This window comes from Orcinus orca, chromosome 5 (assembly GCF_937001465.1).
Source record: "Orcinus orca chromosome 5, mOrcOrc1.1, whole genome shotgun sequence".
NCBI classification, from domain to species: Eukaryota; Metazoa; Chordata; class Mammalia; order Artiodactyla; family Delphinidae; genus Orcinus; species Orcinus orca.
The window spans coordinates 89038410-89057919 of NC_064563.1; the positions used below are offsets into that span (position 1 = coordinate 89038410).

At 38.3% G+C, this 19510-nt stretch overlaps 1 protein-coding gene across 4 annotated transcripts in view; it reads left to right on the forward strand.

Annotated features, from left to right (window-relative positions):
- Positions 1-19510, forward strand: part of CCDC191 (coiled-coil domain containing 191) — a 102815-nt gene that overhangs the window by 25996 nt on the left and 57309 nt on the right. For all 4 annotated transcript variants that reach the window (XM_033432129.2, XM_033432127.2, XM_004272045.4 and 1 more), the window contains 2 exons: positions 131-284; positions 17659-17849. In XM_033432129.2, coding sequence (XP_033288020.2) covers positions 131-284; positions 17659-17849 — 345 coding nt within the window. The remainder of the gene's footprint in view (positions 1-130; positions 285-17658; positions 17850-19510) is intronic.

A 19510-nucleotide genomic window follows, 5' to 3' on the forward strand; every position in this document is an offset into this window, starting at 1 on the left:
GTTTTAGGGCCAGATCTAAAAATCTCTATCTTCTGATGGAAAATTCAGTGTTCATTCCACTATGGTATGTTCTAATTACTCACTGTTAAGTCTATTATTCATACTTGTGTTTTTTAATTGTTATTAATAGAGAGAAGAAAAAGCAAGAAGAAAATTCTCCAAAAAATCCAGAGAAAGGCATGTTTCAAAGTGTTCACACTCTTCTGGATGAAGAAAAAATGGCAAAAGAAAGAAAGAAGAAACTGAAAGAGTTATTAATCCAAACTTTCAAGGAAAATCACCAGGTAGGAATTGTAATGTCTCTTTCTTCAGCATTCTGTAGCATAAATGACAAAGGGCTCCGTGAGAGATGGACAGTGTAACACTAAGCCCAGTTGAACCTTGTTACAAATACCAAAGTTGCCCACACCATTTGTTCTGTGCTACCCAGCTGGCTTAGTACACAGGGGAGTGCTTCAGTCCTCTATTCAGGGCTATTCTTATATACTCCATGTGATCCTGGGAAATTGGGGTATGAATTTGGGATGTCTTCCTAAATTACCCTTTTTAGAATTGCATGCAAGTGCTAATGTAGATCTCTGGCAGTTTGAAAGCGTAGCTTCCACTTTGACAGTCTTATGGACCATTGTGTTCTGGATTATTCAGAAGAATTATTCAGAAAGTTACTTGCCTTTTGGTAGCTCAGATCCTAAACAATGACATGTTTGTGCTTCTACTTTTAATGGTCTGCATTTTATTTTACTCTTCTATCCCTTTCTTTAGTTTCACTTTTTGTAAAATTAACTGGCCAATTTTTTATTGACTAATGAGCATCCTCCCCAGGCTACTTAGGCAGAAGTTTTTTTCAGTGAAGTGGGATTGATAACACTATAAATTTGGGGTTTATAAACATTTCAGGTGAAAGGAATTACTTGGAAGATTTGTAAATGAGGTGGTCAGATGAGAAAAGATAAATATGTATATTTTATATCTCCTACAACATCCACTCCAAGGCCTTGGGCGTTGATGAAATTCAGTGAAAGTTAATGGAATGAATGTATAAATGAATGGATTTAACAAGAGAAAAGAATGTCAGGAAGAGATTGACGGAGTTTGATAAATGTAGGATAGACTAAAAGGGACCTAGAAATTAAAAACAGGCCTGTGAATATGATATGGATAACTAAGATATGAGGGAAAAAGTAAAGTAGTCAAAGCAATTCTTTAAAACTAGACACATTTGATGGTAGCATTTTGGACTGATAGGCAAAAAGTCATAATTATTCAAATATAAAACAACGAGTTTGGTCAGAGTTTTGGCTTTAGGAATAGGCAGAGGCAAGTGTGATAGGAGGGACTATTAAGAGTTGGGACTAACATTTTGGGAAAGATGGGCAAAGGCTTTTGGATGCTGCGTCCCCTCCATGAGACGGATGGAGTTAATGTGTCCTCCTACAGTAACAGTTCAGATTTAGAAAATAGGAAAGGAAATGAGTACAGAGGGGGCCATCTTGAGAAGACATAGGGAAAAAGGGCCATGATATGTTTGTTCCCCAACCAATGAGAGATGGATAAGATGTGTGTTCCCTATAAGATTAAGTTTTTAATTTTATTGAAGTCCACTGTGCAAGAAGAAGTAATACAGTCGTCCCTTGGTATCCAAGGGGGATTGGTTCCAGGATCCCCTGCAAATACCAAAATCTGTGGATGCTCAAATCCCTTATATAAAATAGCATAGCATTTGCATATAACCTATTCACATACTCCTGTATACTTTAAATCATCTCTAGATTACTTATAACACCTATGTAAAAAATTAATAAATAGAAACCTGAATTAAGTAGAGTCAGAAGACCAGAAGGGGGAGCTCTCATGCCCTGTGACAATAGCAGAGCCCAAAAGGAAAAAGAAAAACTCTTATTTCCTGGCACGAACTCAGCCAATGAAAAGCCATGGACTCTGCCTACTACAGCCCTCCCAACTTACTTTTCCCTCTATAAGAGTTCTCCTCCCCTTACCCTGAAAGAACTTGCACATGGATTACCAAGGATGGAGATCCCAAATTGAAATTCTTTGCTGATTCCAAATAAATCCATCTTTGCTGGAGTAAACCCTAGCAGTCTATTTGTTCCAGGTCAACACCTAATACAGCATAAATGCTATGTAAATGCTATGTAAATACAATGTAAATGCTATGTAAATAGTTGCCAGCCCGGCAAATCAAGTTTTGCTTTTTGGACCTTAATGGAAATTTTTTTTTTTCCGAATGTTTTCTATCCATGGTTGGTTGAATCCACAGATGTAGAGCTTGCAAATACAGAGGGCTGACTATATATGTTTTAGAAAGAAGTGTTAGGTATGTATTTCAGACACACAAAAAGAGTTTTACAAAATTAGTGGCCTACCAAAACAGATTACTCAGCTTTAAAAGGATCAGCTGGTATATTTAAAAATGAGCCAATATAAATAAATTATCTCTGCTTTGCCACAGATTCTGCTTGATTTGAACCTATATTTTTGAATCTTTATTTTGAAATAATTTTAGACATACAGAAAAATGGCAAAAAATAGTACATGGAGTTCCTGAATACCCTTCACCCAGCTCTCCTCAATGTTAACATCTTACATAACCATAGTTTAATTATCAAAACTAGGAAATTAACATTGGTAAAATACCATTAAGTACAATTAACAAGACTTATTAGAATGTCACCTATTTTTCCTCTAAGGTCTTTTTTCTGTTTCAGGACTTGATCTGTAATTTCATGCTGCATTTGCTTGTCGTGTCTCCTTAGTCTCCTTCAGTTTGTAATAGTTCCTCAATCTTCGCTTTTCTTTTATGACCTTGACAGTTTTGAAGAGTACTGGTCAGGTATTTTGTAGAATGTCTCTCAATTTGGGGTTTTCTGATGTTCTCTTCTGTTTAGATTGAGATTATGCATTACTGGTAAGAATACTACAAGAAGTGATACTGTGCTCCTGACACTATAATATCAGGTATACTTAATGGTTTCTTTTGTTGTTTTTTCTTTTTTGTTTTTTTAATTTTTTAATTTAATTTTATTTATTTTTTTTATACATCAGGTTCTTATTAGTTATCCATTTTATACGTATGAGTGTATATATGTCAATCCCAATCTCCCAATTCATCACACCACCACCCCCCAACCCCCCACCGTTTTCCCCCCTTGGTGTCCATACGTTTGTTCTCTACATCTATGTCTCAATTTCTGCCCTGCAAACCGGTTCACCTGTACCATTTTTCTAGGTTCCACATATATGTGTTAATATATGATATTTGTTTTTCTCTTTTTGGCTTACTTCACTCTGTACAACAGTCTCTAGATCCATCCATGTCTCTACAAATGACCCAATTTCATTCATTTTTATGGCTGAGTAATATTCCATTGTATATATGTACCACATCTTCTTTATCCATTCGTCTGTCGATGGGCATTTAGGTTGTTTCCATGATCTGGCTATTGTGAATAGTGCTGCAATGAACATTGGGGTGCATGTGTCTTTTTGAATTATGGTTTTCTCTGGGTATATTCCCAGTAGTGGGATTGCTGGGTCATATGGTAATTCTGTTTTTAGTTTTTTAAGGAACCTCCATACTGTTCTCCATAGTGGCTGCATCAATTTACATTCCCACCAACAGTGCAAGAGGGTTCCCTTTTCTCCACACCCTCTCCAGCATTTGTTATTTGTAGATTTTCTGATGATGCCCATTCTAACTGGTGTGAGGTGATATCTCATTGTAGTTTTGATTTGAATTTCTCTAATAATTACTGATGTTGAGAAGCTTTTTATGTGCTTCCTGGCATTCTGTATGTCTTCTTTGGAGAAATGCCTATTTAGGTCTTCTGCCCATTTTTGGATTGGGTAGTTTCTTTCTTTAATATTGAGCTGCATGAACTGTTTATATATTTTGGAGATTAATCCTTTGTCCGTTGATTCGTTTGCAAATATTTTCTCCCATTCTGAGGGTTGTCTTTTTTTTTTTTTTTAATTTATTTATTTATTGGCTGTGTTGGTTCTTCCTTGCTGCGTGTGGGCTTTTCTCTAGTTGTAGAGAGCAGGGGCTACTCTTTGTTGTGGTGCATGGGCTTCTCACCGCAGTGGCCCCTCTTGTTGCAGAGCACGGACTCTAGGCGCACAGGCTTCAGTAATTGCGGCACGTGGGCTCAGTAGTTGTGGCTCACGGGCTTTTGTTGCTCTGTGGCATGTGGGATCTTCCCGGACCAGGGCCCGAACCCGTGTCCCCTGCATTGGCAGGCAGACTCCCAACCACTGCGCCACCAAGGAAGCCCCAGAGGGTTGTCTTTTCATCTTGTTTATGGTTTCCTTTGCTTTGCAAAAGCTTTTAAGTTTCATTAGGTCCCATTTGTTTATTTTTGTTTTTATTTCCATTACTCTAGGAGGTGGATCAAAAAAAATCTTGCTGTGATTTATGTCAAAGAATGTTCTTCCTATGTTTTCCTCCAAGAGTTTTATAGTGTCTGGTCTTAAACTTAGGTCTCTAATCCACTTTGAGTTTATTTTTGTGTATGGTGTTAGGGAGTGTTCTAATTTCATTCTTTTACATGTAGCTGTCCAATTTTCCCAGCACCACTTATTGAAGAGACTGTCTTTTCTCCATTGTATATCCTTGCCTCCTTTGTCATAGATTAGTTGACCACAGATGCGTGGGTTTATCTCTGAGCTTTCTATCCTGTTCCATTGATCTATATTTCTTTTGTTGTGCAAGTACCATATTGTCTTGATTACTGTAGCTTTGTAGTATAGTCTGAAGTCAGGGAGTCTGATTCCTCCAGCTCCGTTTTTTTCCCTCAAGACTGCTTTGGCTATTCGGGGTCTTTTGTGTCTCCATACAAATTTTAAGACTTTTTGTTCTAGTTCTGTAAAAAATGCCATTGGTAATTTTATAGGGATTGCATTGAATCTGTAGATTGCTTTGGGTAGTATAGTCATCTTCACAATATTGATTCTTCCAATCCAAGAACATGGTATATCTCTCCATCTGTTGGTATCATCTTTAATTTCTTTCATCAGTGTCTTATAGTTTTCTGCATACAGGTCTTTTGTCTCCATAGGTAGGTTTATTCCTAGGTATTTTATTCTTTTTGTTGCAATGCTAAATGGGAGTGTTTCCTTAATTTCTCTTTCAGATTTTTCATCATTAGTGTATAGGAATGTAAGAGATTTCTGTGCATTAATTGTGTATCCTGCAACTTTACCAAATTCATTGATTAGCTCTAGTAGTTTTCTGGTAGCATCTTTAGGATTCTCTATGTATAGTATCATGTCATCTGCAAACAGTGACAGTTTTACTTCTTCTTTTCCAATTTGTATTCCTTTTATTTCTTTTCCTTCTCTGATTGCCGTGGCTAGGACTTCCAAAACTATGTTGAATAATAGTGGCAAGAGTGGACATCCTTGTCTTGTTCCTGATCTTAGAGGAAATGCTTTCAGTTTTTCATATTGAGAATGATATTTGCTGTGGGTTTGTCATATATGGCCTTTATTATGTTGACGTAGGTTCCCTCTGTGCCCACTCTCTGGAGTTTCTATCATAAATGGGTGTTGAATTTTGTCAAAAGCTTTCTCTGCATCTATTGAGATGATCATATGGTTTTTATTCTTCAGTTTGTTACTATGGTGTATCACATTGATTGATTTGTGTATATTGAAGAATCCTTGCATCCCTAGGATAAATCCCACTTGATCATGGCTTATGATCCTTTTAATGTGTTGTAGGATTCTGTTTGCTAGTATTTTGTTGAGGATTTTTACATCTGTATTCATCAGTGATATTGGTCTGTAATTTTCTTTTTTTGTAGTATCTTTGTCTGGTTTTGGTATCAGGGTGATGGTGGCCTCGTAGAATGAGTTAGGGAGTGTTCCTTCCTCTGCAATTTTTTGGAAGAGTTTGAGAAGGATGGGTGTTAGCTCTTCTCTAAATGTTTGTTAGAATTCACCTGTGAAACCATCTGGTCCTGGGCTTTTGTTTGTTGGAAGATTTTTAATCACAGTTTCAATTTCATTACTTGTGATTGGTCTGTTCATATTTTCTGTTTCTTCCTGGTTCAGTCTTTCTTCCTGGTTCAGAGGGTTATACCTTTCTAAGAATTTATCCATTTCTTCCAGGTTGTCCATTTTATTGGCATAGAGTTGCTTGTAGTAGTCCCTTAGGATGCTTTGTATTTCTGCAGTGTCTGTTGTAACTTCTTTTTCATTTCTAATTTTATTGATTTGAATCCTCTCCCTCTTTTTCTTGATGAGTCTGGCTAATGGTTTCTCAATTCTGTTTATCTTCTCAAAGAAGCAGCTTTTAGTTTTATTGATCTTTGCTATTGTTTTCTTTGTTTCTATTTCATTTATTTCTGCTCTGATCTTTACGATTTCTTTCCTTCTACTAACTTTGGGTTTTGTTTGTTCTTCTTTCTCTAGTTCCTTTAGGTGTAAGGTTAGAGTGTTTATTTGAGATGTTTCTTGTTTCTTGAGGTAAACTTGTATTGCTATAAACTTCCCTCTTAGAACTGCTTTTGCTGCATCCCATAGGCTTTGGATTGTCATGTTTTCATTGTAATATGTCTCTAGGTTTTTTTTGATTTCCTCTTTGATTTCTTCAGTGATCTCTTAGTTATTTAGTAACATATTGTTTAGCCTCCATGTGTTTGTGTTTTTTATGGTTTTTTCCCTGTAATTGATTTCTAATTTCATAGCGTTGTTGTCTGAAAAGATGCTTGGTATGATTTCAGTTTTCTTAAATTTACTGAGGCCTGATTTGTGACCCAAGATGTGATCTATCCTGGAGAATGTTCCATGCGCACTTGAGAAGAGAGGGTAATCTGCCGTTTTTGGATGAAATGTCCTATAAATATCAATTAAATCTCTCTGGTCTATTGTGTCATTTAAAGCTTCTGTTTGCTTATTTATTTTCATTTTGGATGATCTGTCCATTGATGTAGGTGAGGTGTTAAAGTCCCCCACTATTATTGTGTTACTGTCGATTTCCTCTTTTACAGCTGTTAGCAGTTGCCTTATGGACTGAGGTGTTCCTTTGTTGGGTGCATATATATTTATAATTGTTATATCTTCTTCTTGGATTGATCCCTTGATCATTATGGAGTGTCCTTCCTTGTCTCTTGTAACATTCTTTATTTTAAAGTTTATTTTATCTGATATGAGTATTGCTACTCCAGCTTTCTTTTGATTTCCATTTACATGGAATATCTTTTTCCATCCCCTCACTTTTAGTCTGTATGTGTCCCTAGGTCTGAAGTGGGTCTCCTGTAGACAGGATATATATGGGTCTTGTTTTTGTATCCATTCAGCAAGCCTGTGTCTTTTGGTTGGAGTATTTAATCCATTCACTTTTAAAGTAATGATCAATATGTATGTTCCTATGAACATTCTCTTAACAGTTTTGGGTTTGTTTTTGTAGGTCCTTTTCTTCTCTTGTGCTTCCCACTTAGAGAAGTTCCTTTAGCATTTGTTGTAGAGCTGGTTTGGTGGTGCTGAATTCTCTTAGCTTTTGGTTGCTGTAAAAAAAAAATTTCTCTATCAAATCTGAATGAGATCGTTGCTGGGTAGAGTAATCTTGGTTGTAGGTTCTTCCCTTTCATTACTTTAAGTATATCATGCCACTAACTTCTGGCTTGTAGAGTTTCTGCTCAGAAATCAGCTGTTAACCTTATTCGAGTTCCCTTGTATGTTATTTGTCATTTTTCCCTTGTTGCTTTCAATAATTTTTCTTTGTCTTTAATTTTTGTCAGTTTGATTACTATGTGTCTCGGCATGTTTCTCCTTGGGTTTATCCTGCCTGGGACTCTCTGCGCTTCCTGGACTTGGGTGGCTTTTTCCTTTCCCATGTTAGGGAAGTTTTTGACTATAATCTCTTCAAATATTTTCTTGGGTCCTTTCTCTCTCTTTTCTCCTTCTGGGACCCCTATAATGAGAATGTTATTGCATTTGATGTTGTCCCAGAGATCCCTTAGACTGTCTTCATTTCTTTTCATTCTTTTTTCTTTCTTCTGTTCTGCAGCAGTGAATTCCACCATTCTGTCTTCCAGGTCACTTATCCTTTCTTCTGCCTCAGTTATTCTGCTATTGATTCCTTCTCGTGTATTTTTCATTTCAGTTATTATATTGTTCATCTCTGTTTGTTTGTTCTTTAATTCTTCTAGGTGTTTTTTCTTTAATTCTTCTAGGTCTTCGTTAAACATTTCTTGCATCTTCCCAATCTTTGCCTCCATTCTTTTTCCGAGGTCCTGGATCATCTTCACTATCATTATTCTGAATTCTTTTTCTGGAAGGTTGCCTAGCTCCACTTCGTTTAGTTGTTTTTCTGGTGTTTATCTTGTTCCTTCATCTTGTACATAGCCCTTTGCCTTTTCATCTTGTCTATCTTTCTGTGAATGTGGTTTTCTTTCCACAGCCTGCAGGATTGTAGTTCTTCTTGCTTCTGCTGTCTGCCCTCTGGTGGATGGGCTATCTAAGAGGCTTGTGCAAGCTTCCTGTTGGGAGGGACTTGTGGTGGGTAGAGCTGGGTGTTGCTCTGGTGGGCAGAGCTCAGTAAAACTTTAATCCACTTGTGTGCTGATGGGTGGGGCTGGGTTCCCTCCCTGTTGGTTGTTTGGCCTGAGGCGACCCAACATCAGAGCCTACCGGGCTCCTTGGTGGGGCTAATGGCGGACTCTGGGAGGGTCACGCCAAGGAGTACTTCCCAGAACCTCTATTGCCAGTGTCCTGGTCCTCACAGTGAGCCACAGCCACCCCTAACCTCTGCAGGAGACCCTCCAACACCAGCAGGTAGGTCTGGTTCAGTCTCCAGCGGGATCACTGCTCTTTCCCCTGGTTCTGGATGTGCACACTACTTTGTGTGTGCCCTCCAAGAGTGGAGTCTCTGTTTCCCCCAGTCCTGTCGAAGTCCTGCAGTGAAATCCTGCTAGCCTTCAAAGTCTGATTCTCTCGGAATTCCTCCTCCCACTGCCAGACCCCCAGGTTGGGAAGCCTGACGTGGGGCTCAGAACCTTCACTCCAGTGGGTGGATTTCTGTGGTATAAGTGTTCTCCAGTTTGTCAGTCACCCACCCAGAAGTTATGGGATTTGATTTTATTGTGATTGTGCCCCTCTTACCATCTCACTGTGGCTTCTTCTTTGTCTTTGGATGTGGGGTATGTTTTTTATTGAGTTCCAGTTCTTCCTGTTGATGATTGTTCAGCAGTTAGTTGTGATTCCAGTGCTCTCGCAAGAGGGAGTGAGAGTACGTCCTTCTATTCCACCATCTTGAGCCAATCTCTGTTTTTTGTTTTTGTTTTTTGGTGGCCATGCCATGCGGCTTGTGGTATCTTAGTTCCCTGACCAGTGGTTGAACCCAGGCTCTCGGCATTGAGAGCGCGGAGTCCTAACCACTGGACTGCCAGGGAATTCCACATAATGTTAATAAGTCTTATTACTGTTGATGTTAACTTTGATCACTTAAGATTGTGTCTGCTGGGTTTCTCCACTGTAAAGTTACTATTTTTCCCTTTGTAATTCATAAATGTCTTAGAGGAAATATTGTGAAACTATGCAAATATTCTGTTTATCTGTAAACTTTCACCTATTAATTTTAGCATTCATTGATGGGTCTTGCCTGTAACAATAACTAATGTGGTATTTGTCTAATGATGATTTTGTATTTCCCTTCTTGTCTCCATGTATTCATTTAAATTCTTCTAGAAGGAAAAACTGTCCCTTCTCCCTCATTTATTTATTTCATTTATTCAGTTGTTTATTTGTATCAGTATGGACTTGTGGATATTTACTTTATCCTAAGGATTATATTCTAGTATTATTTTTACTTTGTTTCTCAAATTTTTCTAACCTTGGCCACTGGGAAAATTTTCAGGTTGACTCTTTTGCCCTTTCAAAATCCTTTTTTGAAAAAATCCTTTATTTCTCTGGCACCACAAGATGTTCCAGGCTCATCTTATATTTTCCCTGCCCTAGCTCTGGAATCAACCACTTCTATCAATACATGGAACCCTGGTTCCATTTGTTGGAGAATAATATTTGGAAACCAAGATCTGGGTACTAGCTGTGCTCACTGCTACTGGGGTATCATGTTTTCTGGGCCCTCTCAGCAGACAGAGCTGGGAAATAGTTGTACATATACTAACTACACATACACACACGTTATATTTGTTTCTGTGTCTATCTATAAGTGTACACATTAAAATCCATTAAATCATACTGATACATCCAATTCCAGTGCAGCAACACGGGGGTCATGCTCTCCTCCCCTTTCCTTAATTGTCACTTATTTCTCTATCTATCTGTATATATATTAAAATAATTGTGAGCTCATAACGATAACTTCAGCCCTAATCTAACACCATAGGTTTTAGTGTAGCCTTTCCCCCTTGCTTGTTTATACCTGGAGCTTATTATCTAAATTATATTTACTTATTTGTTTAGTCCTAGTATACTATAAAAGTAGTTTCAGAATTGGTAACCTATACTGCTGTGGAAACAAATTTACTAGCTACAGTGTAATATTTGTACAGTTATTTTTGTTTTCAGCCTTACTCAGCCAAAATTGTTTTCCAGAGTTACTTAGGTTGGTTCTTTTCTTCCCCTTCCCCTTCCATGTGATTATATTATTCATGTGTATTATTGTTAGTGAACCTCTAATTTAGATTTCCCCAGTGTATGTGGGTATAACTGAGACACAGGGGGAAATCCACTTTCCACACTCCTCAGGCTTTTACGTAGACTTGGCTGGAGACAGGATGTCCTCTGGTAAACACCACCAGAGTAGCAGGCCCTCTGGGCTCATTATCTTGGTCCCAGTCCACATTCCTAGCCTGGCTCTGAAGGAGCTGAAGCTGCCCTTGGGTGATGAAACTTGGATACTCAGCAGCCTAAATATGACCACAGAATAAGAAGCGGGAAAATGCCTACCTGGCTTGCACTGAGCAGTTAGATAGCAGGAAACTCCTGTCAGCACCCTCAGAATGGTTCACTGGCACAAACCCAATGGCAAACTATATAATTCGCAGAAAGACTTCAAAGAATCTGTTTCTAAGGGTTGCTCTAGTTCAGGCCCTTTTAGGTCCTGTATTCTTTGTGCTTTGACTCTGGGTTTGTTCTGCCAAACAACTTCTTAACATCACATTTGGGCCACATTATTTTTTTGAGTGTGTGGGTCAGAAATTTATTTATTTATTTTTTTATTTTTATTTTTTTTTAAACATCTTTATTGGAGTATAATTGCTTTACAATAGTGTGTTAGTTTCTGCTTTACAACAAAGTGAATCAGTTATACATATGTCCCCATATCTCTTCCCTCCTGTGTCTCCCTCCCTCCCACCCCTCTAGGTGGTCACAAAGCACCAAGCTGATCTCCCTGTGCTATGCGTGGGCCACATTATTTAATAGGAGACTTTCTGAGAGAAACAGAGCAGGCTCTCTTACCAAAACACAAGTTCAGGTGCAGCACTGTTCATGCCTCTTTCCCACTCATTTCATTGCCAGGTCTCTTTATTTTGTCAAAAACACTTATTTTTATATAGAAACTTTCTACTTCCATCCTATCCTACTTTCTCTTTGATCTTGCAGTGAAATCTCTTGGGGAGATTCAGCAATCCACATGTCAGTGCTAATTAGCAGAAACAACAAGGGATTAAGTATGAAATTCTTATACTGTTTGGAAAGTGGCCTTCTTAATTCTCACCCTATTCTGAAATACATTTTATGTTTTCTTCAGATAAAAAAATCTATGTTCTTCCCTGCTTGTAAAAGTTGAAAGCAAAGAAAGATGCGTTGACACTAACTAAATCTTAATTCTAGGGGGGGGAGGTTTTGAGTTGTTTGTTTACTATCTCTGTTAGAGGATAAGATAATAATGACCCAAAGGAGGCGTTGTTGATGTTATGCTTGTGGCATAGTGCCTTCCAGGAGGCTGCCCTGAACTAAACTGAGGGAATGTGGGAATCCATAGAAGAGAAGCCTGCATTTTTTTTTTTTCTTTCTTTCAAGGTGTTGAAAACTGTAGTTAAGAACCTCATTTATACAGCCTGATTCCTCCCCAAAAATCTTAGTTTTAGCAGGACTGCCTACATAGCACTGAAACACAACCATTCCTGAGCTGAAACATAGCAGTTGCTGCTATCGTCTCAGCAGTGTTGTCTTACGTTTGGGGAAGAAAATGAAGGAAAAACCTCTTTGCAAATAAAACTGCAGAGTAAGAGAAGTGTTGGGCACACACACGAAGAATATTGGGATTCATGTAACTCTCCCCTCTAAACATATTGCCAAGGACATTGTGTGCTGTGCATTTTAGGAGGGCTTTGATGCATTATTATATATAACTTCATACAGCCACTCTGTGGAAAATTTCCAAATAAAATTTTGTTGATGTTGGTAAAGAGGTTGTTTAGTTTGTTATTGTACTCTTCCTTACCCTGTGAGTAACCCGGGTTTTCCATTCTCACAGAAGGGACATCGAGAGCCAGTTTACCAAAACATTGCAAGAGTGTTTTGCTTTTCAGAACACCATTTTGATCCCAGAGGTTCTAATTCAAAAGTATCTGATTTTCTTTTTTTTGTCTTCTGGAAAAAGTACTGATTAAATTCTGCTTTTAAAAAGTTAAGAAAAGAGCCTTTGGCATAAGTGAAGCCCATTCTCTAAAATTATGCAGAGTAGAGTATCTTTTCCCCTAAACACTAGAAATTTCAGGTGAATATTTATACGGATCTTAAGAACCATATGGGTGAGGAACAAATGACATCACATCATCGCCTTACTGTCAGAGACCCCTAGAGGTGAATCGAGCATTTGTCTAATATATTCTGAGGTCAGCTGTACTTTTGGCATAGTGTATGTTTGTGGGGCATGCTTGGAGTGGGGAGAATGGGCAGAGAGTGGAGATTGTAGAGGGAGGAAGAAGGTCTAGAAGGGAAAGAAAGATGAAAGAGAAGCTGATGAGCAGTAGTCCTGCCTTCCCTAAAGACATGAGGTCATGAAAATTGGTTCAGGCTTTGTTGGGAAAAGAGCCCTATCCTAGTCAGGTTATAGGCTGTATTGTGGTCATTCTTCTTTAAAAGATCCCAGAGCATTTTATTGGTTAAGAATTTAATATGATGAGACTAAGCAGTTGCTTTCTGAAATTCTGCTACTTCTGCAGTGAAACAGAATTAGATAAATACAGCAATATTATTGATTGAAACTTCTTAGCAGAATTAAGAAGAATTTATAAAATGTCCTTTTGTTAGTAATACATATCAGTGCATTTATGGGTGAAATGATACAATGTCTGATGTCTGGAATTTATTTTTAAATACTCCAGGAAAGAAAAGTGAGTGGAAGAGAAATGAAACAAAATCAGCATAATGCTGGTAATTTTTGAAGCTGAGTGAGGGGTTTATTCTTCTGTTCTCCTTTTGGGTATGTTTATGAAATTTCTGTAATAGAGTGAGGGTTTTTTTTAAGTTTAAAAAATGAAGGGGAAAAAATTAAATACAGGAGTAAAATGAGCATCACAGCTTCCAGTATATAACAAAAGTAGCTTTTTGTCTGTAGCCAGTGTTACCATTTCACATTGCAGTGGTTGTCAGAGTTTAGGCTTTTCCGTGGAACCCAACAGCAAGTCCAGGTCTTAGCACAGTGTGCTGAAAACTGAATGTATTTTCCCTAATATATTTATCTATAATAGTTACGGGAGTGTATATGGTTGGCGGTAGGGGACACAGTGATTTCCTCTCTTTTCTTTGGGGCAAAATTATGAAAATCAGGGATATGATGGGATATAGGGGACTGCTTTTCAGTGCTGCTTCTTCCCAGGGGCATTCATTTCTTCATGAACAAGATCCTCCTCTCCACCCATCAAATACTTCTTAGCATCTGTGGGGTCTTCTGCCTAGCTGTAGTGGTCCTCAAAAAGGAAAAAAGGAGTGGAGGACGGCTTTCTTGGGTAGTATTAGAGCATCTGTCTGTTCCTTTGGGTCTGGGAGCAGCCAGGAGTCAGCTGGGCCCTTTATCTCCAACCTTTGGTCCTTGTCCGGCGCCCCTTGACCACCAGTTGCACCACAGTTAGTTCCATTCGGCAAAAATAAATTGTAAACTTGTTGACATTTTTGTCCTCTTTACAATTCATTGTTTATTTTTCCATGACTGAGAATTTTGATGCAATTATCACTGAGCTTTCTGACAAAAGGGAAATAGCTGAGGAATTTTGATGAGTTACCCACTTCATTAATCAGAACAAGCATCTCTAGTGACAGGGTTAGAATTACAATGAAGATTAGATAGCAAATTGCTGTTCCACCTAACGTCAATCATTCCCAGTGACAGCAGTGTGATTACACTTCAGGAAAGAGCTTTTCTTGCCAACAAAACGAGGGTAACTCCAGTGCAGGTAATAAATTTAGCGGGGTGAACTGTCATTTCTTCTCTTGAGTGGAATCCTTAATGACCAAATGATGGCTCATGGAAGATTTTGATTTTGAAAGGAGAAAAGCATTTCACTTAAAAACTTTCTAAATTTCACTTTTTAGTATTTTATTTTAAAAATTATTGTAGATATGTACTTAGGAGCAGTTCTTCCTACAGTGATTTTCAGTATTTTACTTACCTGTAACAAGCCTTAATTATCACCACAACTATAATAAAGAGATGGTAGAAGTTACTAAAAGAACGCATGACTGTATTTGAGAATCTATCAGAATAAAAACATGGTGCAGAAATAAATGAACTAGGTAAGAAACGGAGGAAGGTCAGACTAGTTGTCCATCTAGTTCAAACATTAAGTTCTCTGGCTTAAGCAGAAGGTGTTCCTCTTCTGACCAGTTGCAGTTTTAAATAATAGTTCTTGTTTCAAAGAGCAAAGGGATAGAGCACTGCTGTAGTTTGAGTGTAGAACTGAAGAGGAAAAGCAGGCCTGAGCGCTGCAGGGACGCCACTTGGGGGAGGGTAATAGGAAATGTGAATAGATGGTGACTGTGAACTATGCCACTTCTTGTCCCTTCTAAGTTGGAGTGGAGTGCTAGCATCTTCTCCCAGAGAAGACAGGACCAAGAATGTTTTCCTTTCCCAAGTATTTTCCTCCAAGCACATTTATGGGACTCCTGTTTGCCTAAATAATGTTTGCTGTGAATCAAGAATAACTAAGTGGCTATTCTTGATTCATACGTTTATTTTTTTAATTTAATTTAAATGGGATTGCTCTTTTGAGTAGGCAGGAGAAAAAAACCAATGGCAAGTTGATTTCAAGAAAGCAGTTATTGTATGAGTATGTCACTTTGCTGCTATTAACTTCTGTGTAGTGAAACTGAATTATAGACCTTCAAAACCAATCATTTTGCTCTCACAGTCTAAACTTAAGTATTTTTAAAAAAATATATTGACTATGGCATTTACAGACTCAAATTTTCCCCCTCTTAAATTCAGATATTTTCCAGCAGTGCTTTTCTACTGTAGTAAGTTGTATATCAAGTTCTTTCTCTTTCAGAAGACAAGCAAGTAATTTGTTCTTCCTCTTTAAAAGAGACTTTTTGCCTAGTAGATTAGGGTCATCAGGATGCCTGAATGTTTTGGATTTAGCCTTAGGTATACCACTAACTCTTTGCTTTGTGAATATAGTCATTATTCGTTCTCTATTTGAAGTTTGGCTTGGTAAGGTAAATCATAATATCTGCAGCCTCTCTATTTTGTAATGATGGTCTATGAGTCAATAAAATAGTACATGTGAAATGCTTTGGACTAGAGAAAAAAAATGTGGAAATCCAAGAAGGACACTATTAATAGTGCTATTATTGTCAAGGTGGATTATGCTTGTACTATTTAATCATTAGAAATATTCCAGGAGTTAAAATTAGAGATAACTACCCATACATAGACTATTTCATCAAGTCTTTTAAGAAGAATCTCTTAAATGAATCTGGTAAATAGAAAGATTTTCTTTTGACTATGGTGCACAAGTTAACACTGTTGTTTTTTTTTTCCCCATGCTGTATTTTGTGGGATAGATAAGCAAATAATAATGCAAAAAGCATACCCTCTCAACCAGGAAGCTGTGTGTCTTTTCCTTGTTATGACTGAAGGCATATCTTATATTCAGCAAATTTCCCTTCATTCATTCCTCCCTTCCTCCCTGTTCTCTTGCTGTCTCCCTCCTTCCCTCCTTTCCTTGCACAGAATCTAAGGCAAAGGTCTAGGAAACGTGCCCTCGTTTGACATAATGGAAAGGGAACAGGCTTTTTAAAGACTGCCATGGTTTCTCCTAATGGAAAATTATAATAAAGAAGATTTTGTAGTTTGTCTAAATGGGAATATAATTGGTTTCTTTTGTAGAAAATATTTCAGGCCAAATGGGCTATTTCTAAGAAGTCTAGCCTGTGCTCTCTCATGTTATTGGTCTTTTAATTTATATATTCTCTCTCCCTATAACCTTTCAAAAATAGAGATTATATCTTAAACAACTTTTTTCAGAATTCCCAAATTCAAACACAGCTTACTAAATGTTGAAATAGTGAAAGACAAGTATTTTTAAAGAGAAAGAAGCAATAAATAGGGCTGACCCTGATATGGCTACCAAGTTCTCGAAGCTGGTCAGCAGGCATCTCCTATACCTCCCAGAGTCACTTCCTGTGAGGTTACTTTCTGTTTCAGTGTTCCTCACACGTGGTACTCTCAGATCTGCCAGTCCCTCCTTCTGGAGGCTCACCGTCTTGTGGAAACTGGTAAACAGGTGATTATAACACAGTGTGATGACCATTTTGACTAAAGAAAGCATAGGTTGCTCTGGGAACACAGTGGAAGGGCACTTACATGTGGGGAGAGTGATTGGTATTAGGAGGGCTTCCTGAGAGAGGTGACTCTTGAAATAGGCAGAGAGAGGGCAGAAAAGGACAGAGAAATTACTATGACCATAGATAGAAAAGCACAGAACAGTGTGGTTGGTATAAGACCAAGAGCTGAAAGTAATTTGATATAGTAGGAGCATAAAGTTTGCTGTGAAGATAGAAGATGTAGGCAAGGCCTAGATCGCAGAGATTTTCTTAGCCTAGGACCGTAAGTACTTCTCTGGAGACATGCTTAGGGTCAGTAGACCTTGTCTGATTTGTTGTCAGATACATATAGTGGAAGAACGCAAGCAGCCTGTGTATCTAGCTTCTGTAGGAGTGTTCACCAAAGCCCTGACGTGGTCAGTGGTAGCCCAGCTGAAGCTGTTTTTAGCCATCTTGTTCCCAGGGACCAGAGACCCCATTCCATCCTGTGGGATCTCCCATGTTCATTTGTGCAGGACATCAGTGGTGATAATGGTTAATGGTATTTTGAACTCTAAGACAGCCTGGCAGGGGAGATCTGTTGGAAGCAGGCCTTTCAAGTCTCTCAAACAAGCCCCTTAACTTAGATCTTAGTTGTGACAGTTACTCCAGCTCTGCATAGGACTGGTGCCTTACAATGAGAATTAAATGTTTTAGTTTGCCATGAGGCTGATAGTGCCTTCGTTGCATGGCTTGAATCTTTCTTGTCATTTGAGCATAAAGCAATTGTCTGTTCCCCTTCCATCAAGACAACAGTTCCTAGATTTGTTAGAAAAAGTGTGAGGCGGATATCTGAGGACAGGGTTCTTAATAGTAGATATTAGAAACCCTAGTACTGATTTTCCAATGTTTCCATTGCAGTGTCAAAAACGGTATTTCTCTGCCTGGCACAAGCTGATTCTTGATCATAGGATTAAGCTGGGGAAAGCTGGGACCCTGTCTGACTGGAAGTTGCAACTGAAGGTCCTGCGGGCCTGGAGAGACTACACAAGATCCCAGAAGTTGAGGCGGGAGACTCAAGCCATGGAAAATGACCTTAGGGAAGAAAACAGGTACTATTACTTATGCCATGAAAATCCTTCTAGTATGTTTATGTAGGACATCTTTCCTCCTGAAGAATCCAGAAATAAGCTCTAAAAATGCTTTTCACTGGAATCATCTCATCTACTTATAATATATGATAATCACTGTTTTTCTCTGTTACATCCCAAACTAGAAAATTGTAATGGAAAATTTAAGCGAAAAAAAAATTTTGATTAAAATATACCAATGTACATGCTTTCCTATTTTAAAGGAAGCAAGTATTATGCTTTTTCCCTTATCCTTTGACGTAGTATCATTGCACTCTGGACCATCTTACAATTTAGAAGACAGAATTTGGCTTATGCGGTAGTAATTCTCATTGAGAGAAATCACTGTCTGCACATGGAATGTTAATTAGGGAGACAGGGAACATTCATCTGGGAAGGCAGACCTGGCAAGGGTGATTTCTCCCTTCCCCCTCACCTTCTTTAGAGGTTTTGGACACCTTTATATCAGCTCCCTCTTAGGCTTGTGAATGACACAGAATTTGCCTTCAAATAAAACTTTCTTTGTTCCTTCATCCTAAAATCAAATACATTTTCTTCTTTTCATTTCCAAGGTCAACTTTGCATTCTTGAACCGAAATCATAGATGTAGAAGGAGCCATTTGTTTATTGGTTGGGGGAGCTGGAGGGAGCAGAGCAACTCTGTTATTCCTTCTGGGTGAAAAATTGGATGAATGGTATGTGAAAGTATCGTCATGTAGAAGGGAATGGCGCCCCCTGGAGTTGTGCATTCCTGTGACAGCATCAGGCCCTGGGGAGAATACTTAGGAGCCTGACACATGGCCCCTTGTCCTCAAAGAACTCAGTTTTGTGGGGAAAACGAGATCTAGAAACAGTACAGGTATGGATTAACATTATAAACTTTGTAATGCATCTCCTTCTGCTGCTGAGAACTTAGTAGAGGGAAGTAACTGGGGAGGCTCCTACAGAGGGTCCGGAAAGGCTTTATCAGGAAGATGGGTCTTGCTGGGCTCTGAACAGTAAGTAGGATATTCCTAGGTAGAAAGAGGGAGATGAGATAATGGCATTACGTGTGGCTGGAAATCATCAAGCATGTGGTTGTCAAGTTCATCAACTTGTGGAAGGCCTTAAATGCTAGGGCAAGGAGTTTAGGCGTTCTTAGGTAAATAAAGGTGAATTCCTGAAGGTTTTTAAGCAGGAGGGTGATCTAGACAGTTTTCCTTTCCTACACTATGCTGGGGGAAATCTTCAGTGGGGGAAAAAAAAGCTCTTTCACAATTTATGTCTAAATTTTCAGGACTTAGTGATTGATCCAGGGAATTGGGATGATAACTTACTCAAAGCTGGATTTGTTGGATAAAGAAGAGAAACTGGAGGTGTTGGAAAGGGGAAGCATCATGAGTGAGGGCATAGAGGGAGTGGCAACTAAGATGTTAAAGGTAAAATTGGTCTATGAAATTTACATGCCAGAAGAAACTTGTAGAAGAAAAATCTGAAGAACTTCAGATTCCATTCCAATTAAACTATTTAAATATAAAAGCACTAAATGGGGATTTCATAATAGCATTATGTGCCAATTTTTTTTAAAGATCCTCTTAGAACTTCTTGTCTCATATCTGTGAATTATTTTCAAGTGTCTATTTTTAAATGTTCAGAATGGGTGC